A 24,295-nucleotide genomic window follows, 5' to 3' on the forward strand; every position below is an offset into this window, starting at 1 on the left:
AAACTCATAAAAGAGAGCAGGAGGTCCATAGTAGGAGTATGAGGGCCTGTTTACACCTGGCATTAATACGCTTTTTGTATCTGGATAGTTTCTGGATGCACTTTGCCCACATTCTGTTTACACTTGTCACTAAAATGCGTCTCCAGTGTGACCAGATGAGATCTGATTTTACTTTCCTGCATAAAAAAGTGACTGTTCAAATCGCAAGGGAACACATTCTGTAATACTGCTCTCATCTACCAGTAAACAAGCACAAGCTCGAGGGTGCCAAGATCCACAGTAACTACTACTCGTATCACCATTATTTTCCACTTGCCTGATAGAATCCAATCACAGAAAAAGCATTTCGTTTACACTTGTATTAAATATGAATGAGATCCGTCTCTGACCACCTCCGATTATGGTTTGAGTGACCCAATTGTAATCCAATCACAGTGCATCTATTGGGGTGGCTTTTCATGTGAATAAGTGAAATCCAAACGTTATCCGATCACCACAAATGCACGTCCATGCCAGGTATAAACAGAGTGGGCGGTTGGGAGTACTGAAGTAGAAAGAACCAACAAAGAAAGAGGTACAGAAATTTAGAAATGGCTGTTCAGGAGAGCTGGGAATGTCCAGATGAGATCTACAGGGCCGAAGAACTCTTAGAGAGAACTGTTTTTATGCTGATAAGAAATGCAAAACTCTGCATGAAGGTTAAGCTAAGTGAAGAGTGGTGGTGCACTGTTACACTGTGTAGCGCTACCTGCACAATCCTAATCTTCATGGAAGAGTCTTAGCGAGGAGAGTTCAACCTCAACCTTATCACAAAATTCAACATTTGAAGTATTCTGCCAGATACATCTGCCAGAGTTTCTGGATGAAAGACAGAGGCACACTGCATGGCTATGGGCTTGGTTTTATACACACGCACCTCAATACCTTTGTCCATATAGTGTACCTCAAACTCCACCATGGACCAAAACTGAAGCTTTTGAATGTTGCTTATGGTTCCTTGACCTAAAAATCACAGTTCAGCAAGATAACTTAAGAATGGCTCCGATCTAAAGGCGTCTGCAAAGAAGAGTGGAACAAAATATAAAACTGTAAAAATGTTTTAGCTTCTACATAAAAGTGTCTGTGAGCTGTGGTCAAAAGTTTAACACCCGTCACTTACACATGTATGTTACAGGGAATAGAGTAACCATGCAATTAGCTACAGAGACCTACAGTTTACCACTGCTGAATAAAAAAATGACAAAATCATTTTCATCAAAATCATGGTGCCAAGAGCGCCAGTGAAAGTTTTGGCACCCCAAGAGATTTGAGCTCTCAGGCCTTAATTAGCTTGTTAGGGCTATGGCTTGTTCACAGTCATCATTACGAAAGGTCAGGTGATGCAAATTTGTAAAACCTGGTTCCAGCAATCAGCAGCCATGGGCTTCCCGAAGCAGCTGCCTAGCACCAGAACATAAAATTGATGATAGAATTCCTATCCACAAAGCAGGAGAGCACTATAAGAAGACAGCAAAGCTTTTTCAGGCAGCCATTTACTCAGTTCATAATGTAATTAAGAAATGTCAAGAATGGTGATGGTCAAGCTGAGGTCTGGAATACCAAGAAAACCTTCAGAGAGAACTGCTTGTATGATTGCTAGAAAGGTAAATTCCAGTTCCCCATTTGACTGCATGAGATGATTTAGCTCAAGATGATTTAGCAGTGCAGTGACACCTCCATAAATATGACCTTCATGTCTTTCCTGCATCATCACCTCAGACATTTTCAAAAGAACATCAAAACAAGCCTGATGCATTTTGGAAACAAGTCCTGTGGAAGGATGATGCAAAGGTATGTTTAGAAAAAAATCATGAAAAGAACAACCCTTCAACTGTTCCACAGGGTGGATTGATCATGCTTTGAGCTTGTGTTGCAGCCAGTGCCACATGGAGGTGGCACTTTACTGATAGAGGGCAGAATAGATGTAAGATGAAAAGAAAAGGATGTCTAGAGCGGAATAAAGATTACGGTTTGCCATGACCCTCACAGTCCCTGGACCTAAACGTCATTGAACATTTTAGGATGGGAAGAGTAGCTTGTTCAAGACGGCCCAAGAATCTCACAGATCTTGAAGCCTTTTGGGAGAAAGAATGAGCGAACAAGAACAGCCTAGGTAATTAAACAAGAACTGAACGACTCTTAGCAGTGTTTACAAGCTGTGATCCTTGCCAAAGGGGTGCTTCAAGTCCTTTTATTATTTTCAAATAAAAGATGGAAATGAAGGTGATCAAACCTTTGAATGCCTCTATGCATATATATATATATATATATATATATATATATATATATATACACACATAGAATGATAGAGTGATAGATAGATGCAGAGATGACAGGTAGAGAGGGGGGTGGGGTGGGGGTAGTGAGAGAGAAAGAGGAATGGTAAAGCAGATAAAGAGGAGAGTGTATAAAAGGTGTAAATGTAAGAGATTGGAAAGACGCAGCTCTAGAATTGGAACCAAAGAGCAGGTGTACAGCACAGTGTGTGACTGGTGTGCAGCAGAGTGTGTAAAGCATTTGTGGGATTTCTCTGTAGCAGAGTGTGGGTGTGTGTGTATGAGGGTGTGTGTGTGTGGGAGGGGGGGTGCTGTATTAAGCTGCAGAGATGAGAAAAGGCTGGACTCGGGTGCTCGTGTCCAGACACAGAGTGGAGGGGGAATCTCATTAGATTCAGCATTTATATCATACTCCATCTAAAACGAAGGTATTCAGTGAATCTTATATAAAAAAAAAAATCGCAAATTCTTTTGCAGCCTGCCTCTAGAGCGTGTGAATGTGTGTGTGTCCTTGAATCGGTATTCCTTTCTTCACTTTTCTATTTTGTCTTCAATCAATCCTTGAGGTGTAACAGTAGCTATTTCTCTGTGTATAATTGGACTGGATGACAGCCACATTTGAAGTCAGCAGATGAAAGTGTCTCTTGACAATGGAGTGTCTGGCCTGTGACATGACTTGAATGACGAAAAGACTACACACACACACACACACACAAACGCACACACATCTTGTGTAAGGTAAATGGTAGCTAACACTGAAGCTCACACGTCTATGCCAATTAGATCAAAGTTTAAACACTCTGGATTTCAATGCTGTCATATCAAAATGAGAGAGCGAGAGAGAGAGAGAGAGAGAGAGAGAGAGAGAGAGAGAGAGAGAGAGAGAGAGAGAGAGAATTAAACTCTGCATTGTGCCCTCAGGTAAAATTACAGTATGCCTAAGATGTTTCGACTTTTAAAAGCTAGAATTAACAGCACTGCACACCATACTGTACAATGCTCTACTGTTTCTGTTGCTTGAGCACCCCGACAAAACCTCTATCTTGTGAACCCTGTTTACACCTGGTCACTTCATGCATCTTGAGTATCATGATTATATCTGGATAGGATAAGGCCAAGCCACACAAAAATGCAAGTGTAAACTCACCCAAGACACATTTATGGCAGATACAAATCTGATCCCTCAAACCACTTCAGGAGGTGGTCTGAGATGCATTTGACCCACCTGTTATAGCAGTGTAAACACATCGCTGTCCATAGAAAACCATACATCTCCATTTTTGTCTGTAGCTGCCCTGTAGCTGCTCTGTACACTGTGTAAATAATTCTAGATGAATGGACCAATAGAAATGCTCTACACTACTTGGAAGAAACTCATATTTTACATTGACTTCCATTCAAAGTTAAGAATGTTTTTGCCTTTTCCTGTAAGGTCACTAATTTGGAGATACATGTTTTTCATTGGACAGTGACAACATCCTCACTCTAAGACACATTCAACAACCAAAACTCAACCCAGTAGAACTGAAACCCCAGTAATAATTGCTGTGGAACTAGCCCATTTGTGTTTTGTTGACTACCCGGAGACACATTTGACTGTCCAGTGTAAATTCATGTGGCTATCCTATCAGGATACAATATAGATATTAGTCACATAAAGTGACCAGGTGTAAATGAGGTTGAAGTCAATACTTCAATACCCTTTTAGCAGATATCACATCATGAAGTCGCTTTTTGTGGTCAGCTAGGACACTTCTGTGATTTTCATGGGCTGTCTAGCATAGACTGCATGTTTATGATCTACACCCAAAAATTGGTTGGTTTAGGGTCATTATCCAGTTGTTAAAAACACCTCGATTTATCTTCAGTTTCTTGTCTGACTGGGTCAAATTTGTTTCCAGAATTAGATCATATTTAGAGACATTTACTTCATAACCCAAAAGCACAGTACATGCAACCTAATGCGTATTAGTAGGCAAGAGGTTCTTTCCATCCACTGACTATTCTATGCATGTCATGTTATGCATGTGGTGTATCAACACTCCAGTGTTAGGTAAACATTTTGCAGGAGTTTGATTTGACTTTCTGGTTATTAATTTATTTGATCTTCCTTGCTTTGACTTGCACAGTTCCCCTTATGTATCATTGCTAAATGACAGTTAATGGCAGTTAATGCAGATTGTGAGCTATAACTGCTGTGATGTCTTGTTTTAGCCTTTACTGCTTTGTAGCATCAATTGCCTTCATTTTCATCTTCAGTTTCTTAACCAGCTGTTTAGTGTTGATTGTTGAGTGTTAGCACAAGGTGTGATGCGTCAGAGAATGTATTAGTATATATTTCTGTGCTTCTTCCATTCTTAATGACAATTTCTGCCTATCCAGTCCTGACAATTTAATTAAGGCCTGCCGAGACTTTTCGCACATGCCATAACTGTTTTCTTTTTAATACATCATCAAGTATAAAGTACTGTGCATTTTGTTTTGCTACAGAGGTTGTGTTAATGTGTATATATTAAAAACAACAAAATATACAATTTGTCCAGGGATGCAACAAGATCAGGGATGCAACAAGAATTCGTACATATACCACTAAAGTGCACCCAAAAAGTATGAATAATAGTATTATTTATTCAGAATATTCATTGATATTTTATGATTCACAAGGAGCTCTCATCCACTGGTGGCACTTTTTTGCCAAATACACAAAACCCAACTTGAAGAAGAATTGAGAAAACAGCAGTGCCACAGCATTCTGTTTTTCTCCGTTATGGAATTAATGGAAGACTGCAGAAATGGTATTCTACTATGGTAAGGGTATGGTAAGGATAGGGTTACGTTTAGGTTAGGGTTATAGTCAGGAATAGGGTTAAGGTTAGAGTACGGGTTAGGGTAAATTTAGGTTATTGTTAAGGTTAGGTTAAAGGTTAGGTTTAGGTATGGGTTATGTTATATTTTGGTTAGGTTTAGGTTAGAATTAGGTTTTTAATGTTAAGCTTAGGTATAGGTTGAGGTGTAGGTTATGCTTGGTTTAGGTTAAGTTTAGGGTAAAAATGGGTTTAGTAGGTTAGGTTTAGGTTTAATGTGAGATGTGTCTAATGTGTGTAGGTTAGGTGAAGTTTAGGTTAGGTTAAAGTTAAAATTAAGTTTAAGTGTAGTAGGTTAAGTTTAGGTTTAGGCTGAGGAGTAGTAGGTGATGTTTAGGTTAGGTTTAGGTTAGAATTAGGTTCAAATTGATTTAACAGGTTATGTTTAGGTTTAATTTCAGATGTAGGTTAGGTGAAGTTTAGTTTAGGTTAAGGTTAAATTAGGTTTAGGTGTAGATTCAAATACTACAATTTCACTGGTTGCTTGGTGTGTTTCTCTGTTCAAATCTTTTGATTTCTGCATGCATGGATTGCATCAGTATATCAGTATATTTAGTACACATTGTACTAAAGTCCTGAAATGGTCTTTTAGTTGCATGTTCGAAATCCTTTTGCATACAGCTCCAGAGACCATACTTGAGGAAAAACCAACTACAAACTCACCTTAAAGAGCACAGAACCCTTCCAAAAGAACAAAAACAGTTTTCTGCATCTCTATATTTGCTGTTCGCTTTGTCGCTAAGGTAACCAGCATTACCCAAACATCCCCAATCCACTGCCAGTCGCTCGCATTAAAAGCATCATTTTCCCCCATGGGCACACACATACACACACACACACTCAACTCAACCACACACACATATACACACACACACACACGTACAAACTAGCTCCATCCCCAGCAGCCATGCCGCAGGTAAACATCCTCAGTCCACTAATTTATACATTCAGCCAGTGGCAGTGAGCAGAGTGAGTGGCATTAATACAGTGAAGCTGGTGCCTAACTGCACCAATCTTCTGCAGTAACACTTCCCAGCAGACGCTTTTAATAGCGTTCATGCAGATTTGGAAATCACAGAATAAAGCTGTAGACTATAGACTGTGGTCATTCTGCATTCAGAGGTTCAGGCTAATAGGCCACAGAATGATAGCGGGAAGAGATTCAGATTCAGTCAGATCAGTAAAGCAGCAGAGGCTGACACTGCATGAGTAACTTCTTATTTGGAATATGACTGACACTGAGATAGTAACTGAGGATGAATAAACAGTGAGAGCAGTGAGAGCACATATACCAGAATCTCATTACAGACATAAGCACGAAGCAAACAGTCAACATTTCTACATACATCCTTCCCATCCTGACAGGGACAGCTTGGATGTATGTATCATTATTGCTGTGGAATAAAGAGCATAAATGGGTCACTGCTGAATGCCATCCATCAAGGCTGCGTGTCCTTCAGCTCTTTATTCTTCTAATCACACACTGAGCTCATGTCCCACTTATTTATGAATGAGTAAAATCAGTTGGTGGGAAAAGTGCCTCATGCAAATTCATGACTCAATTTCTGTTTTCATTTGGAAAGCTCCATTTACCGCACAGTGTCAGAGGGCACTGAACACCACCTGCGTTCTATAGGCCAGCACTTCTGCAGCACAGCTACATTTTAGCACCATTGTACGAGCTGGTCTGATTGCAGTGGCTGCTGGAAAGAGGGCAATAACAGAGCAGCGCTCACAGAGGATGAGCTGATTCACCTGAACGTGATCACACAACTAATACTACTGTCTGAGGGGAGGGGGGGTGAGACAGAGAGAGAGATAGAGAGAGCAATAAAAAGAGATATAGTCAGAAAGAGACGCAGAGGGAGGGAGGGAGGGAGAGAGAGAGAGAGAGAGAGAGAGAGAGAGCAATAAAAAGAGATATAGTCAGAAAAAGACGCAGAAGGAGGGAGAGAGAGAGAGAGAGAGAGAGAGAGAGAGAGAGAGAGCAAGACAAATAATCAGAAAGAGATGCAGAAATAGGGAGAAAGAGAGAGAGACAGAGGAAAGAGAGAAAGACAGAATGAGATGCAGAGGGAGGGAGAAAGAGAGAGACAGAGAGAGTCGGATTGAGATGCAGAGGGAGAGAGAAAGAGAGAGAGACAGAGGAAAGAGAGAGACAGATTGAGATGCAGAGGGAGAGAGAAAGAGAGAGACAGAAGAAAAAGAGAGAGTCAGACTGAGATGCAGAGGGAGGGGGAAAGAGAGGGGGAAGACAGACAAGAGTCAGATGCAGAGAGGAATGGAGAGAGAAAGAGTCAAAAAGAGAGACAGAGAGACAGAGAGAGATACAGAGACAGAGATGAGAGTCAGAAGGAGGAAAAGAGAGGAAAAGAGGAAAAGAGAAAGAGAGAAAATGGCAGAAGAGAGAGAAAGACAGGGACGGGAAGACAGACAGAAAAAGAAAAGAGAGAAAGTCCGAAATATGCAGAGGGAGAAAGAGTTAAAGAGGGAAAGAGAGAGAGGGGGGGGAGAAGAAGAGAGACGAGAGTCAGAAAAACATGTGGAAGGAGAGAGAAAGAGGGAGAGAGAGACAGAAAGAGATAGAGAGACAGAGAGGACAAAGCAAGGAAAATACAGAAGAGAGAGGAGAGGAAGATAGGGAGGAAAAGATACACAGAGAGAGACACACAAAGAGAGAGGAGAGTCAGAAAGAGCTGCAGAGAGAAAAAGAAAAAACAAACAGGCACAGAAAGAGCGAGAGAGTATCACAAACAGATGCAGAGACAGAGAGAGAGACAAAGGAGTGAGAAAGAGAGGTTAGAGAGAAAAGGAAAGAGAGAGAGAGAGAAAGAGAGAGAGAGAGGGAGAGAGACCAAATGCCTCTACTGCCTGGGGGCTGAATGGCCTTTGGCTCTGTGTGTGTGTAGGGATGTAAATTTGCTGGCCAGCGTGGGGCAGAGAGGCGGTCAGGGAGGCAGGAGGAGCGGAGGCTGGCCGCAGCACTGAGCGGATGAAGCGATGGTGATGGATGTGGTAATAAAGGGCTGGGTGTCCCGCCTGCTGCCTGGGATGAATCTGTTATGAATCACCCGTCTGAGACCGCTCAGAGCGTGAGGAAGAGGCAGAGGCGAACGCCATGGGGAGGCATGCTCGCACACGCACACACAGTCACACACGCACACACATACGTGTATCCTGGCCTCCTCTGCCGTGAATTCCCCCAAGTATCTGAAGCTAAACTGGCAAACAAAGCAACAAAGGTTGAAAGGAGGGAAGACACCAGCGAGAAGACACTCATCAATTATTCAGCTTAACTAAGAACGCGGGGCGTCGACGAGCACAAAGCTGTGTGTGTGACTGAGCCCACTGCTGTGACAGCCTGCTTGACTCGCCTTAGATTTACTCATGTTTGACAATAATCACTACTCTGAACTGATGCTGTGCGTGAGTAGAAACAGTGTAAGGTCTGTTGCATATGAATTTCAACATCATTTTGGTGATCTAGAATCATCAACATCATCATTATCATCATCATCATCCTCATATATATATATTAAATCATATCTGAGTCCCACCAGCTAGATGGGACCCCCCTTTACATGACGTCATCAGGCTGGGAGGGTGAAGGCTATCATGGGCTTCCTTCAACTGATATAAGGCTATCAGCCAATCACGTGGCAGCAGTGCAATGCATCAAATCATGTAGATATGGATCAGCAACTGCAGGTAATTTTCACATTAACATGATCTCAGTGATTTTCAGTGTGACATGATTGTTGGGAAGGGCTGGTGTGAGTAGACAGAGCAATTTCTGAACTGCTGATCTCCTGAGATTTTCAGCATAACAGCGTAACTCAGAATTGTGTAATAAAGAAAAGTCGGTCTGCACTTAAACAGCCTGAATGCTCAGAGAACGTAAGAGAGAGAGAGAGAGAAAGACAGGCAGACAAACAAACAGTCAGAGAAAGTGAGAAATTGAACGAACATGAAAAAGAGAAATGAGAAAGAGAGAGAGAGAAGAAAGAGAGTCAGAATGAGATGTAGAGGGAGAGAGAAAGAGAGACAGAATGAGATGCAGAGGGAGAGAGAAAGAGAGACAGAATGAGATGCAGAGGGAGAGAGAAAGAGAGAGAGACAGAAGAAAGAGAGTCAGAATGAGATTCAGAGGGAGAGAGAAAGAGAGACAGAATGAGATGCAGAGGGAGAGAGAAAGAGAGAGAGACAGAATGAGATGCAGACGGAGGGAGAAAGAGAGAGAGACAGAATGAGATGCAGACAGAGGGAGAAAGAGAGAGAGACAGAATGAGATGCAGAGGGAGAGAGAACAAGAGAGAGACAGAAGAAAGAGAGTCAGAATGAGATGCAGAGGGAGAGAGAAAGAGAGAGAGACAGAAGAGAGAGTCAGAATAAGATGCAGAGGGAGAGAGAAAGAGAGAGAGACAGAAGAGAGTCAGAATGAGATGCAGAGTGAGAGAGAAAGAGAGAGAGACAGAAGAAAAAGAGAGAGTCAGAATGAGATACAGAGGGAGAGGGAAAAAGAGGGGAGGAGAGGCAAAAGTCAGATGCAGAGAGGGATGGAGAGAGACAGAGAGGAAGACAGGGATGGAAAGACAGACAGAGAGAGAAAAGAGACAGAAAGAAAGAGAAAAGAGAGACGGAGACAAGAGTCAGAAAAAGATGCAGAGGGAGGTAGAAAGAGAAAGAGAGACAGAGAGAGATAGAGAGACAGAGATGAGAGTCAGAAGGAGGAAAAGAGGAAAAGAGAAAGAGGAAGAGAGAAAGAGAGGACAAAGCAAGAAAATGACAGAAAAGAGAGAAAAGATAGAGAAAGACAGGGACGGAAAATCACGATTGAGGGACCAGAATCCCAAAGGACATTTTAACATCTTATAGAATTCATGACACGTAGAATTAAGACTTTAAGACTTTTGAGAGAAAAACGGGGCTCTATCCACTGTTAGTATCCAGGTGTTCCTAATAAAGTGCTCTGTGCGTGTATAACACTGTATTGGATTTACAGAGGAAAGCTGCATATGCCATGCAGTCATTTAGGTCCATAAAGGAAATACACTCAATCGTGTGTACGTCTTTCATGAGAGCGTCAAACAGGGCTGTTTGGGAAGACCACTAACCGTGCTATCTATGTAATTTGTGTGTAATGAGCTGGAGAATTGCTCACATTGCTACATGCAGAGTATTGCTATTCTGTGAATGTGTCTATAGGCTGTCCTGTATCCCCAATAAAGCCTATTTCTGCATCCTTTCCCGCACCATTTGAAGCTTCCGGACTGTACAGGTTTCTCATTACTGGCCAGCGCAAGGTTTGGGTCCACCTTTAGCTGCTTGGACCGAAGGAAAAAGCATGTCTCATTAGTGACCGAAGATTTACTCTTCCTGCACTAACAAGGTCAGGACCTGGAGGAGACCATGCAAAAGTCAGTCTGGGCTTAAACACCCTGAATGGTCAGAGAAAGTAAGAGAAGGAGAGAAAGAGAGAGAGAAAAACAGGCAACCAGATAATTAGAGAGAGAGAGACAGTGGGACTGACGGACTGAGGAAGACACATAAAGTAAGAAAGGGAAAGAACACAGAAAGCGAGAGTAGGGGACTTAAAGATAGAGAAAGAGAAAAAAGCACGAGAGAGAGAGAGAGGGACTCAAAGACACAGAAAGATTAAGCGAGAGAAAGAGACATGAAGAGAGAGAGAGAAAGGAAGAGAGAGAGAGAGTATTCGACAGTTGGAGTTGAGAGCGCTTCTTCGTCTCGGTTACACGGCTGCTGCGAGTCTGGCTGTTATCAATTTTTGAACATTTGCCATTTCTAGCCCCTCTCTGCCCACCAGAGAGCCGGGATTGGTTTCAGGGGGTGTGTGTATGTGTGTGTGAGAAAGGGAGAATGTTTTTTATCGGACCTGCAGGCTCCTCAGTGCCATCCCCAGATTACAGCAGTGGAGAAAGTTTGATTGACAGAGTCTGGCCTAAGCTGGCCTCAGGGGACTGGCGGGGATTTGCACTGACTGCTCAGCCTTCTATTACCCTTACTATTCTCTCGCGCCAGGGCCGAGCACGCGGCACGCCGAAAAAGCCCCTCTCTGCATAATTTAATGGATCACCCTCTATCTTTCTCTGGCTTTCTTTCTCTCTTTTTTCCCTCTCGTTGGCAGGAGGAGGGCTCCATTGTTCCCCGTAAAGGTTAACGAGGGACGTGTGCATGAGTTTATCCATGAAGCCTCGTTTATATGATAATTGAGGAAACGCTAGAGGGGGAGTTTACAATACTTCAAATCTCATTTGTTTATTAAACACAAACACAAGTAAGAGAGAGGAATAAACTTATGTCAAGCGCCGTCAACACCAACGTGTTGAACCACTGAACAGCAAAAACAGGAGAGGTTATCAGTAATTAATTGGGTAGTCAGGAATTGCAGATTATCAAGTTTCTTTGAATTTTCTGGGGCAGAATGTGTCCAATTGTGGCCAACTCTCTAGCTGATGGTCAGGGGTCATGCCCAAATATTTTCCTCATATAATAATAGTCCTCATCCCATCCACTTTCTATCCAATGTTCCAAAATGTTCCAGTTCCTCCCCGGCAGCAAAACAGCCCCAGAGCATGATGCTGCCACCACCATGCTTCACAGTTGGCACAGTGTACTAGAGGTTGAATACTTCACCTTTACTTCTCCAAACATACTTCTGTCCAACATCTTAATCTCTGTCTCATCTGACCATAAAACTTTCTTCCAGAAGGCTTTACTCCAGGCGGCTTTACTCCAGACTTTCCTCAAACTTAAAGCTGTCGATTGGGGGTTTCTGTCCATGACATTGTGCTCCAGCAGCTTCCTGTGTTCATGGCAGGCCTGCACTTTAGTGGTTCCTGGGATGTTCCTGACCATCCTATCCAATTTCCTCTCAGCTGAGGGGGACAGTTTGGGCCTTGGCAAAGTGGCTACACACCTGTAGAGCTGTTTGAACTGATGATGTTGGAATCTGCAGTTGTTATCAAATTGCTCCAACAGACATTCCTGACTTGTGTAAATCTATGATCTCAGATCTGCAGTGAGCTCTTCAGATGTCCATTGTACAACTGTGTGTTGGTCAATCCATTTAGTGACAGCAAACACTCTTTTTATGTGGACACAGTCATGTAGTCAATCATGATCACTAACAGGAAGTTAATTAGGTTAAAGATAATGAATAAGAATATATATAAGAAATGAGACACAATATCATCAATTATAAATTGTGTAGCAGCTAATGTTGATCTCTTTTAAATTTTACCACCCTTTTAGGATTTTTTTTTTCATTTATGTGTTTCCTCCGTTGGATTTGAGACACATGTTTTTTGCTTTTGACGTCACAGAAGCGCCATTTGTGAGATTTGCCAGATTAACACATGGATATAAGGTTAGCTACTATAGAAGACAGAAACTCGCACAACACACATCACAATCGCACCATTCACCTATAAAAGGAGGCGACAATAAGAACAGTAATCTGAGTTAACTGCAGAACAGCACTGACCACAGAGCTTACAGAATTGGGTTTTATGCCATCTGTCAATAACCAATTGAAAGAAGTTAACTACTGACCCCCTCAAACCATTCAGAATCAGAACAGATGTTTCGGTAATTGTTGTCCAAGCAAAAAAAAAACTGTAGATTTTATTTGACAGTTTGATAGAGCTGTTCCCTTTCTCTGCTGTGATTGGAAATAAATAGTCTTCACACAGTCCATGGTCTAGTCTGACTTAACTAATACAGGATAAGAGTTTGTGGACGATTTGCCGGCTATCATAGCCCCCTAGCTACATTCCTGTTCTTTTTTAGTCTTTCAGTTGGTTTTAAATATTGTTTCAAATTTTATCATTCCTTAAACAAAACTCCTAGCTCATTTAAGTGTCCCTATATTACCTGGATCCCGCCTACACCTTATCAGTGCTGAACATCCTGTGTTTAAAGCAACACTACGTCGCATTTTTACCTTAAATGAACAGTTTCAAATTCATTGTGATGCTCCACTGACCTCCACTCTCCGTCCCTGGAGAAGCGGACAGGATAACACTAGAGAACTGCGCTCCACTGTCTAACCCCTGTCATATGCTTCGTCCTGTATCTCTCAGCTGGTCCAGAAATGCATGTGCTTCAGTGAGGGCTCAGAGCGCCATAGATAATGTGTGTTTCAGCAGGATCAATAGATGCAAATTCTTTCGAGTAAAATCAGCTACAATCATATTCAGAATAGTATAATCTTTATGTGACTTTAATATTGAAGACTGATTAATAATGCATCCAGACTGTAGACAAACCTCATTCTGCTCAACTACACCATGTAGATACAGCCCCACTTTTTCAAAGTGGTGTATTGTTTATACTGGTAATACCAGCATTACGTTTCCAACATATGGCATGTTTCTTGCATTGCCTCCTCCACACCCTGTGTTTTAATGAAACAGGGTTCCTATATCAGGTGGACTAAAATGTGGTCTTACTTGACGTTAAACTAATCTTGAACAATGTCTATTTATCTCCCCTGCAGATATAAAGCTGGGCTCTGAATCTAACACAAGCCCGAAATTTAATTTCTTGTGGTCTATTCAATTAGGCCTACAACCTTTGAGGGATGATACAGTGCTATAGATTAAATCAGGGGAATTTTCATGAGTGTGTGTAGTTCTAATCCAATAGAGCAGATGTAAGAGCGTAATGCACTTGGTTTTAATAATATGGGGTTAGAGTGCCCTCTGCTGGACAGCACAGGGAATGCAGGACTTTACAGCTGTTGTCCTTAAGCCCAGGTCTGACATTCTGTTTCTCTTCTAAAAGGCCATGTAAATGCACAAGTCTATCGACCAGATCTTTCTCACTTTATTATACATTAAATAGGAGTGATGAGAACAATGGCCAAAAAAAAAGAAAAATAATTATTCGGGAATCGCCACGCTGAGTGTAGTTCATTATGGGGTCAGAACAGTGGTCATTTACTCACACATGCACACACAAACAGTTTCTCTCTCGTTTCACATTCACTCACACACACACACACACACACACACAAAACAGTCACTAACAGAGTGCATCTTTTAACTCTAATAAAGTGACATTCATTTAAACAAACAAAAAAAGCACAATTTACAAAATATCCATCTTTCAGTATCACAACTGTACAAAGGTTGTTAAAATACGTTTCGCTATTGGCACACCAAAGATGGGGAAGGGGTAAGAGAGATAGAAAGAAACATGTTCCACAGACTCTACTGCTAATCTGATTACAGAGTGCTATTAGGTTACCTTATTTTAAAAGGAGAGAGATAACCAAACAGCTCAAAATACCCTATACCTGCATTAACATTGCATAATAATTGTTTATCCTGATTTCTGTTGTTCAGTTTGTGTGTTAGCCTCTTTGAGATGCAGCATTAGCAATAATTCAGACAATTTCATGTGTGTAATATAACGATTACAAAGGGGGGAGGGGGAAAAAAGCAATGATTAAGGACCCATGGTTAAAAAAAATTAAATAATAATAAAACAAAAAAGAAGGCAACAATTTTTAGAACATCTCTTATTTCAGAAATGTCATTATTTGTATAGTATGTATTGCCATTAATGTTTACATCACCCTTTACGGTTTAAATGCACCACCATGAAAGGCTTTGAAAAAGCAGACCACGGCGCATTCTCTTGCTCATTCACCCACTGGACCTCGGAAAACATGCAGATGACGACGGATACCAGCAATGAGAAACTGTAAGCCAGAGTTAATATCAGCACTCGGGCAAGGCATTTGGTTGATCTACTTGTTGACCTCCCTCCTCTCTGCACATTTGCATCAGTACACATCACACTCAGAATGCTGTTTATAGTGGTTAGTTGCCAACTTCCTAGTATCCTTCTCAGACAGGGGGAAAAAAACCTGTCTCAGTCCCTGTAGAGGATCTGTTTGGCTGCATGCAAACAGGTCAATTTTAAAAGTTAAAAATCTTGCAAAATAAACCTTGTCTGCCTGCAGGAGAGGAGAGAAACACTGAGGCCTCCACCGGTTTTAAACTTCATTAAAAACTCTACAATCTTTAAAATCAAGGTGCTTAAAGGGGATCTTTCTGCATCCCATAAAGAGCTGTGTTTGTAATAAAGATGTCAGAGTCTAAACAACCTTTAAATTGGTCAATTTAACCATCTCTATTACAAACACGGCTCTTTTATGGCATTACTGCAAAAATCCTTGCAGCACAAACCTTAGCTGACAGACCCAGAAACCAATGTTTTAAACAGCTCTCTACCTGAACACCTCACCATATAGTCCACCTAGTACGGTCAGTCTCGAAACCCAATATTGAAACCAGATCAGTGAACGTGGAAAAGCATTACATGAACCAACGCTGTGAAAGACCCTGATGCGGACATGTTAAAGGGTGCGAGGGCTAAAACGTTTCCCCTTACACAACATTGGCTGCTTAATACAGTATTTTAAAAACTCTTTGCCTTTCCCATGGAGATTACAGAAAGAACAGCATGCATAAAGAAGAAAAAAAATCATCAAGGTTAAAAGATTACAACCCACACACTTCCAAAGGCTGCTGTGGACTTATAAATAGACTACAATGGAAGTTCTCATGCTTGTGTGACAGTAGGAGAGATATCAAAACTTTACCCCAAACAGCGTTGGTCCTACTTGAAGATGAGTCGACAGGCCAGTGTTATATCGGACACCTTCAACTTTGAAAAGTTATGTAAACCATTAAATACATTAAGAAAGTTTCCATACCACTTTGTCACTGTTATTAGTAGTATTATTAGAAGCAATAGTTCACCGCATTCCTTATACTGCATGCATTTCTCTGCACCATGGCCCTAATCTTGACAAAGTGTTTATTCCTAGGCTTAAAAAGGCACAGACCTGTGTACTGCCAATTTAAACTCCATCTGCTAAACGTGATAATAAACGTGCTGCCCACACCACAATCTCATCTCTTTTTTCCCCCCGTAATGTAAGAGTTTACATCTTTGAACTTCTGAGACATTTTAAGCTTCTCAAGAAAAAAAAAACTACAATAAAAATAACAGGGACCAAAACCAAAACCCAAAAAAAGACTAATTTTACAGAATTACTTGTTACAGTACACGGCAATGCAGGACCAACACTTTGGGGCAACTGGCACCAGACAAGAAAAAGCTTATTTGTTTGTAGAGAGCAAACGAAGGGAAATGGGGATCCGTTCTGTATGTTGAAGAGGCTAATAATTTAGTGTAATGTACAAAATGCAGTTCTTTAATATTTCAGCTGTTCGGAGTCGATACTGAAACGGAGGCGTTCTTCACATTAGTATACACTTTGTCTTGGACTTCTTTTTCTTCTTCTTGCCTTCCTTGCTCATCTTCTCCTTGTGCTTTCGGATTTCCCGGACTAATGTGTAAAAGGCGTCGTCAACACCCTTAAAAAAAACAGAAAGTAAATCATGTAAAGACAAGCACACAGACAGACACGCGCACACACAGCAGAGCCGACTGCACTTCTGGCACCAAAGTTCACCCAAAGAAGAAGAAAAAAAATATAGAAATAAATAAATAAAAGAATCAAAACCGCAGAGCTACAGAAGCCATTGCTCTTAGCTCCAGGCAGAAGTTGCCCAGCTTCACCAGCAGAAATCCTCATTTTAAACTGCTTTATATAAAAACCAAAAGAACAGCAGCTCAGATCAGTTTACTCAGGCAGGGTCTACCCCTCTTCCCCAGCACAGCCCCATTGATTGGTGGAGGTAAGGTGTGTCCCAGCAGCAAGAGGCTGGAAAAGCCCACAGCAGGGCGAGAGGCTGGGACAGCTTGGCCCACACTTACCCGTCTTACATCACAACACATTTTTTAAGTGGGATGCAGCGCGGCGTCTTTTCTTCTTTGCTGATTTTTTTCAGCCGGTATTGCCTGATCTCCCGGACCAGAGTGTAAAAGGCATCCTCCACTCTCTGTAGCGCAAAACACAACTCCCTTCAATGTTAGGGGATGTTTGGGGTATTTTTTTTTTTTTTTTTTTTACAGAAAGGTAGTGTGCAAAAAATAAGAAGGGGGGGGGTGATGTAAATAGTGCTCCCGGTATAGCAGCAGCTGCCACTATAAGAGGGGAACCGACTACAAGAAGCATTTCACTGAAGAACAGTAAATAACACACAGCTAGTTAAACCATTAATGCACAAACCCATACAAATATATAAATAAAAGAGAATTTATCTTACTAATCTAAGACTTTTACAGCTATATTAAAAACAAAGAAAAATAGAATATAGAGCAACACCCAAGTAACCTTATATCAATGCAGACAGCGAACAGCATTTTTAAGGTGATTTAAGACTTTAGGGGTGTCCGGTAGCATGACTGAGAGGTTGAAAGAGACTGAATCAAAGTAGCATCAAGTCCCCAGCACCATAAGAAGTTATGATTTGATCAATGCACAGAGAGACAGACAGACCCACAAAGGCACAAAATCCATGATTTCCAAACACCTTTCCAGCCCTGATCTATTGAGCAATCCAAAATGTCCTGTTTCTCATAAAACAATTCACATCCAATCATCTCATTATACAGGGGATACTTAACTAGGCCACAGGGCACACAGCTATTCATTTAAACTCTGCACAACACAACTAATTTTACCAAGGAGTGCTCTCCCAATTAGTGTGATCTGGTGTTGTGGCCATAATCATTAAAACACAACTGGAGTCCACTTCAGATCCTCAGCGGAACTAACAAACAAATGATAAGTGAATAGAGTCAGCAGAGCACCGCTGTTCAAACAGAACAGAACTCCAGGCGCAGCAAACAGATTTAAAAGGAGGGGTGCAGTTTGACAGAACCAATAGTACAGCCAGCCCAAAACCACAAACACACATGCATGATTGAAATCAGCCCGATATTAATTACCTTGCCATGCTTAAAAATGTGCAAGATTTTGAACATGGTAAAATGTTTGTATCAGCATGAAAAATCACGAAGGATGGTTAAACGTCCTTCCCTGCAGGATTCTACCTCGACTTTCTATTAAAACAGTTCTGATGAAGTAGTGTCAAACTCACCTACTCCTTCCACAGAAGATTTCATAATTAAGTAAACAACCCTGCTCCATAATAATCCATAATAAAGAACAGCATTTTAACAAATTAAAAATCTTATAACAGTGCATGAACCTAGATCTGCACAATTATTAAACCATTATTTTCCATTACATTGAGATAATTATTTGAATAATAATTGACTAAGTCACTGTTCTGTCCTGACTATTTTGGATTTGAGAAATATCACAGAATCATGAAAACAGAATAATGAAAATATTTCTGCTACTAGAGTTTTGGGGATTTTTTTGGATATTTCTTCTTTAAAATAACTATTAATACAAATGTTTATTTTAATTTAATTTAATTCTCCAACAGGACCACTTACACAGCTAAGAACTTTGTTACAGGACTGGATTGGATTAATCCCCCCCCCCTTTCTGCTGATATTGTTCCAATACCCATCGACAGAAAGGTCACCTCTGCATGCTCCTGCACCATAACATTCACTCCATGGACAAAAGTACTGGTACACTCTATTGTCGAAGTAAGACTTTCTACTAGATTTGGGAGAATTGCCATGAAGATTTGGAAGATTTAGTTAGGTCAAGACAATCACCACCCCACCTCATCCCCAACTCAACCCAAAAATATTGGATTGAGCACCATTATTCCAGAGAGCACAGTGCGACTGCTCCACAACTTCAAACAGGGTGTCCACAAATATCTGGACATACAGTGTACCAGCTAAAGACCGTACTAGTGAATGTTTGGTCCGTACACTTGCAGCGTTTGGAAATGAAAACAAAAACACACACCCCTATTAACAGAACCTGGAAGATGGAGAGAGCAGCACTGGAGCATTGTTTTGAAAAGCTGATGTAGGATCCACAGAGACACATGAGCTATCCGAACACTATTTTTTCTACAACACTTCTAACAATTTCTAACATCGGTGTCCTGCAAGTCCTACTTCAGTTTTTTTCCCCACACTGAAATCTCCCAGGACACAGAAAACAGTTCTAGCCATAGAGGCTTTACTGCATCCTCACATCCTACACTAAGAACAACTCCTCTAACTGTTTTAGTTCTATTTTAGTCACAGAATGAAATAAATAAATCTAACCAGTGGCTATTTAAAAATGCTTGTACTAAGACATGCCTATTAATTGCCTGATTTCAGTTTAAATCCAATTAACAGACCCCAACTAACTGCCCCCCCTCCACCCCACTCCTCCCCCCAAAAAAATGCTTCATGGAAATGCTTTGCAAAAAGAGTGTCATATTTGCACATTTTACAGAGGTGTTATGTACCTGTCTCGTTTTTGCTGAGGTCTCGATGAAAGGAATTCCATAGCTGCGTGCTAAATCCTGAGCCTGCTTAGTATCCACCGTGCGTGACGGCAGGTCACACTTATTTCCCACCAGCACCATGGGGACGTCCTCAGAGTCTTTCACTCTCTTAATCTGCTCTCTGCAAAAACCACGCACACACACAAAACACAACAGGGTAAACAAGAGGGAGGTGCAGAGGGTGGGGGAGTCTAGTAATCAGGTTCTCTCCCATTACTCACCCTGAACAGCCAATACAGAGCAGGGTCATAGAAAGATGGAGAAACACGCCTGTATGTGATCCAATTATGTGTCCTCCATTTGCTCATAACTACATTGTCCTCACCTGTAGTGGTGAATGTCCTCAAAGGACTTGGTGTTATTGATGGCAAAGACACAGAGGAAGCCCTCTCCTGTCCTCATGTACTGGTCCCTCATGGCGCTGTACTCCTCCTGACCTGCTGTGTCCAGGATGTCCAGTAGGCATGTCTCCCCGTCAATCACCACCTGCTTCCTGTATGAGTCCTACATGGGTATGATGCACATGACGACATATTAGTCAGAACAGACTACACTCTTGTAAATGAAGGCGCTTCAAGTGGTTCTTTAAGCAACATCATAGAAGACTATTTGGTTCCACAAGAATCATGTGGGAATAAGTGAAGAACCATTACATTTTAAATCATCATTAGCAACTGCTAAGCATTTAAATATAAAACAAATTAAACCTTAGTATATTTATTAATTACTATGCCCATCAGACTCCATCAATAATGCAAATTGTAAGCTAATCAGTGCTGAAAAATCAATAAAGAAGATATGTGAATGATTATTCATGGCAGTTTCTTTACACACAAGGGACTATTTCACCACAGAATGGTCATAATTACAGCCTTGCTGTACCTGCACCTTAACTCCACCCTGTTCATTATACCAACTACACTATCAAGGAAGCCTATGAGACAATGTACAATGTACAATATCTTATGCATGCATCCCGACCGCAGTAGGGTTTTTTGTTTAGGGTGTAGCCCAAAAAAAAAAAGTGTATTGTGAAAAGGCCTCTGGAGACAGACATTCAATTAATTTTAGTAACTATGGTTGAACATGGCGCTGTTTGATCGTCAAAGATCACAACCAGAACCAATTTACAGTCACAGTCATGTGCTCGCACTTACTTAGCAGATTAGTAACATGGTACAGTATTTATTTTAGTATCATGAAGCAAATCAAATTGTGGGCAGAGTGCATGATAACACCCCTAGTGGTAATACAGTATATTTAAAGTGAGGGCATAGACTCACAGGTTATCCTCAAGCTGTTTGACTTCAACAGGTTATTTTACAGTGCTGAAAACAGCAGACAGACCTCTCAATCACTACTGAATCTAAACTAAGTCTAGACACATGTGCCACTGCATACCATTAACGTCAGACCAGGAAGTTAGGAGCCAGTGGTGGCCAGAAAACCAGAAAAACCAGCTCACGCCAGGTTTTCTTTTAACACCACTTTCTTTTCCATTTATTTATTTATGTATTTATTTATTTATGGGAGGCATATTGCATTTGGATATGCTTTACACCTTAGTTTGTTAGTGACTGAGGGAATACAAAATCTTCCAGACACAATAACCCAAATAGTGCACTTAATATTTTAAAAAGGGAGTCGTGAAACCTATGGCATTTTACCTCTATAGTCGGGTCATATTCATCCACAAAGTGGTTCTGGATGAGTTGGATCGTGAGAGCGCTCTTGCCCACGCCTCCAGCTCCCACCACCACCAGTTTATACTCAGTCATTCTTCACCTGGAACAAACACAGTACACAGTCAGATTTAGATTTACCATCATTTAACACCTTGATGCTTTCAGATTTGCCAAAACACACAATCCCTCATTTTCTTTATCCCCAAAACTAGGGCTGTTGTCCACGTTAAGCGTCAGGGGTTGACCATGGGCTTCCTCTAGCTTCCTCTGAAGGTATCAGACCAGCTCCAGTGATATTTCCATTTCGCTACATTAAGTCTTATCTATCACAGGCTGTTAAACTGCTGAGGTGTGCAGAATCCCAGGCACAGCTTAACACTCACGGAAAGGCGTCTGATGACTTCAGCAATCATAATTACAGTACTTGAATTTCAGTCGTGAAGCGATTCAGTGAGTTATTCTCACACAGGTGAATTTTCACTGCGTGCGTGAGTCATTCCAACGCAAACAGAGGTCTGGACAAGAAAACTAGTCACACCACACTGTCTAGGACACATGTCTGCCTAGTTCACCAAAAATCTAATGTACACCTTTGACCTTTACCCTAAATGTAGCCAATCAGTCACATCAGTCATGTGCTGAAGTTGGGTTTAGCTAGCTAACAAACATAGTGGCTCATTTTAGCTCCAGTGCAAAACTAAAGAAAGCAAACTTTACACACCAAACATGTCATGGCTGATGGACTACATTTGGGGCGAGGGTAAAACTGTAAATCTGACACTCAGGTGAGCCATTCCTTTAACCCAGGCTGACTCATACATTTTCAACCTCCATGGGTACAGATTAAGACTATTATTCGCCCCAAAATTATCTTCCATTGGACTTTCCAAAAGGTAAAGCAACACGGATTGTGTAAATGAGTGTGCTCAAATCAGGCCTAATCCCTTCTGTATCTGGGGAGCCATCATATTTGTCAATCATTCATTAAAGAAAGCCACCCCTTAAGTTCATGGGAAGGTGCCACAGCGTCTGCTGTGGTCACTCTGCACAGCCCACAGGTTATCAATCAGAAAACAGGCCTTGGTCCCAATTTTACGTTAAAATCGTAGCTGAAAGCGTAAAACACGACAGCAGAAGTGGGTTATTAACGCTTGCATGGCACTGCAACTCCTCACACAGCATTAACGACACTACAAAACACAAGGGTGGGTTCACGTTATTTCCAAAAGCTGGAAATTCCAGTCAGTGGGAGAAACCCACCATCAACCACTTCTGCAGACTAAACGGAGACCGCCATTGTGGACAAAAAAAAACAAAAACAACAACAACAGAAAGTTAAAAACACGGCCACAACGAAGGCTGCTAGCGCGGAGCGTGCTGAGGGCTAGTTAAGAGGTTGTAGGAGTTTCACCGCCATACCGCATAGGGCTGCATTGCAGGGCCCAAACTAACTGACTAGGGCGTTCTCGGGTAGCTATGGCCGCTAGCTAACCTATAGCTTCAACAACTACTACTACTACTACTACTATTATTACTACTACTACTACTACTTCACATTCACACCATTAAAATAAACAAAGCCTCCAGTGTTAGCCATCGACTGTTTTCTCTTCCTGTAAAACCGCTCGTTTACGTTACCTTCGCCGTTTTAAGTTCCGCGTCCACGAATATTAGCCCAAGAAGTCGAGCGTACTGCCTACAGTCCAGTCCTCAGACCCGGGCCTGTCATTGTTTTGAGGTGAACTCGGTGCTGCAACGCTGACTAACCGCTGGCGGACATGTATCGCGGTCGTACACCGATTAATCTGAGCATTCCGCGACGGGGAAGGGCTTTTATTCCTCCTGCTGCTGCTCTGCTCTGCTCGGCTCGGCTCGGCTCGGCCTGCTGCTCCGCTCGCTCCCTCCCTGCTCTCGACGGAGCTTTCGCTCTTCTCACACAAATATGGGCGGATACGGTGTGGCTGCGCGCAGCACAGCGCTAAGATCACTTACCCAGGGAGCAGTGCACAGTACGGGCGGGCTTTCTCGGCTGGTTTCGGTACTTCGTAAAGGCTGGACGATGAGCCTAAAATGTGTACATGAGCTGTGCAACCCTCTCGACCCGCTACTTTCGAGTCTCAGCTTGCATCTTTTATTGTGCTCGCTGCCTTACGGGCAAAATGTGGCTATAAACAGTCCGGATCGATATCCCTTCAATAAGAGGCGATGAACAACATAGGGCGTTATCGGTTCATATTAAGTGGCCTTTTCAAGGTTGCTGGTGTTACAGACTACAGAAGACAAAAAAACCAGCACGCTAAATCACAGTGGGCTTGTTAGTGCACCGTAACCCAAATGAGGCAAAGAAAAAGTCAGCACTGTGTTGTAACCGGCTTTTGACAAGCTCCATTGAAAGCAGCGGGGCACTGAGAAGGGCCGGAGTTTAAATAGGCCCTAAATATAACCGGGACGTGTTGGAGAGACGTCAGCCCCATGCAAGGATCTGATTGGGTGATTGTGCTGTCGCTCACAGGGGCGTGAAACCAATGTACTTGGCCACTGGGCCGAAACCGCCCCGCCCTCATGTTTATTAGCTGGACAGATGATGCTTACATTTTTTAAAAATTAGTGGATGAGCTATTTCCAGCTGCGAGAACAACTGGGCTGACGGGGATGTCTCTCAGCCTGAGGAAGCCGTGCAGTCTTTAACCATGAGGACTGAACACAGAGTAGCTCCCGGAAATACTTTCGTTGTTTACTTGGTTGAACTTCATTTTCTATAAGAGATGTCTCTGCTAGAAGTACGAGCATTAATCGTGGACATCCGCAAACGCTTTGATTGGCAAAAACAAGCGATTTTAGCATTTTCTTAAAAAAATTTAAAAAAAAGAAATTGCCACATTTTCCACATTTTTTGTTTTTGAATTTAATTTATTATTTTTAATGTATTAATTCTGACATTTGTATACGATACACATAATATATTATTATTATTATTATTATTATTATTATTATTATTTCTAACATATTATTATTAACACTCAGACAGTTCCTGTCTCAGGCACAGGGTGGCAGTA

The 24,295-nt window shown here is 41.7% G+C and overlaps 1 protein-coding gene across 3 annotated transcripts; it reads right to left on the bottom strand.

Annotated features, from left to right (window-relative positions):
* Positions 1 to 14,239: 14,239 nt before the first annotated feature.
* Positions 14,240 to 23,637, bottom strand: kras (v-Ki-ras2 Kirsten rat sarcoma viral oncogene homolog). Of its 3 annotated transcripts, none has more exons than XM_072669572.1 (6): positions 23,232 to 23,637; positions 21,222 to 21,339; positions 19,880 to 20,058; positions 19,516 to 19,675; positions 16,997 to 17,121; positions 16,503 to 16,593 (listed from the first exon to the last, which is right to left on the bottom strand). In XM_072669572.1, the coding sequence occupies exons 2-5, from the start codon at positions 21,330 to 21,332 to the stop codon at positions 17,002 to 17,004; spliced, it is 570 nt and encodes a 189-aa protein (XP_072525673.1). In that variant the 5' UTR covers positions 21,333 to 21,339; positions 23,232 to 23,637; the 3' UTR covers positions 16,503 to 16,593; positions 16,997 to 17,001. The 3 variants fall into 3 exon arrangements, with proteins under 3 accessions (XP_072525681.1, XP_072525673.1, XP_072525663.1); XM_072669562.1 differs by lacking the exon at positions 23,232 to 23,637 and adding an exon at positions 22,878 to 23,180; XM_072669580.1 differs by lacking the exons at positions 16,997 to 17,121; positions 23,232 to 23,637 and adding an exon at positions 22,878 to 23,176 and having other exon boundaries at positions 14,240 to 16,593.
* Between the last annotated feature and the right edge of the window lie 658 nt (positions 23,638 to 24,295).

This window comes from Salminus brasiliensis, chromosome 2 (assembly GCF_030463535.1).
Source record: "Salminus brasiliensis chromosome 2, fSalBra1.hap2, whole genome shotgun sequence".
Lineage (NCBI taxonomy): Eukaryota > Metazoa > Chordata > Actinopteri > Characiformes > Bryconidae > Salminus > Salminus brasiliensis.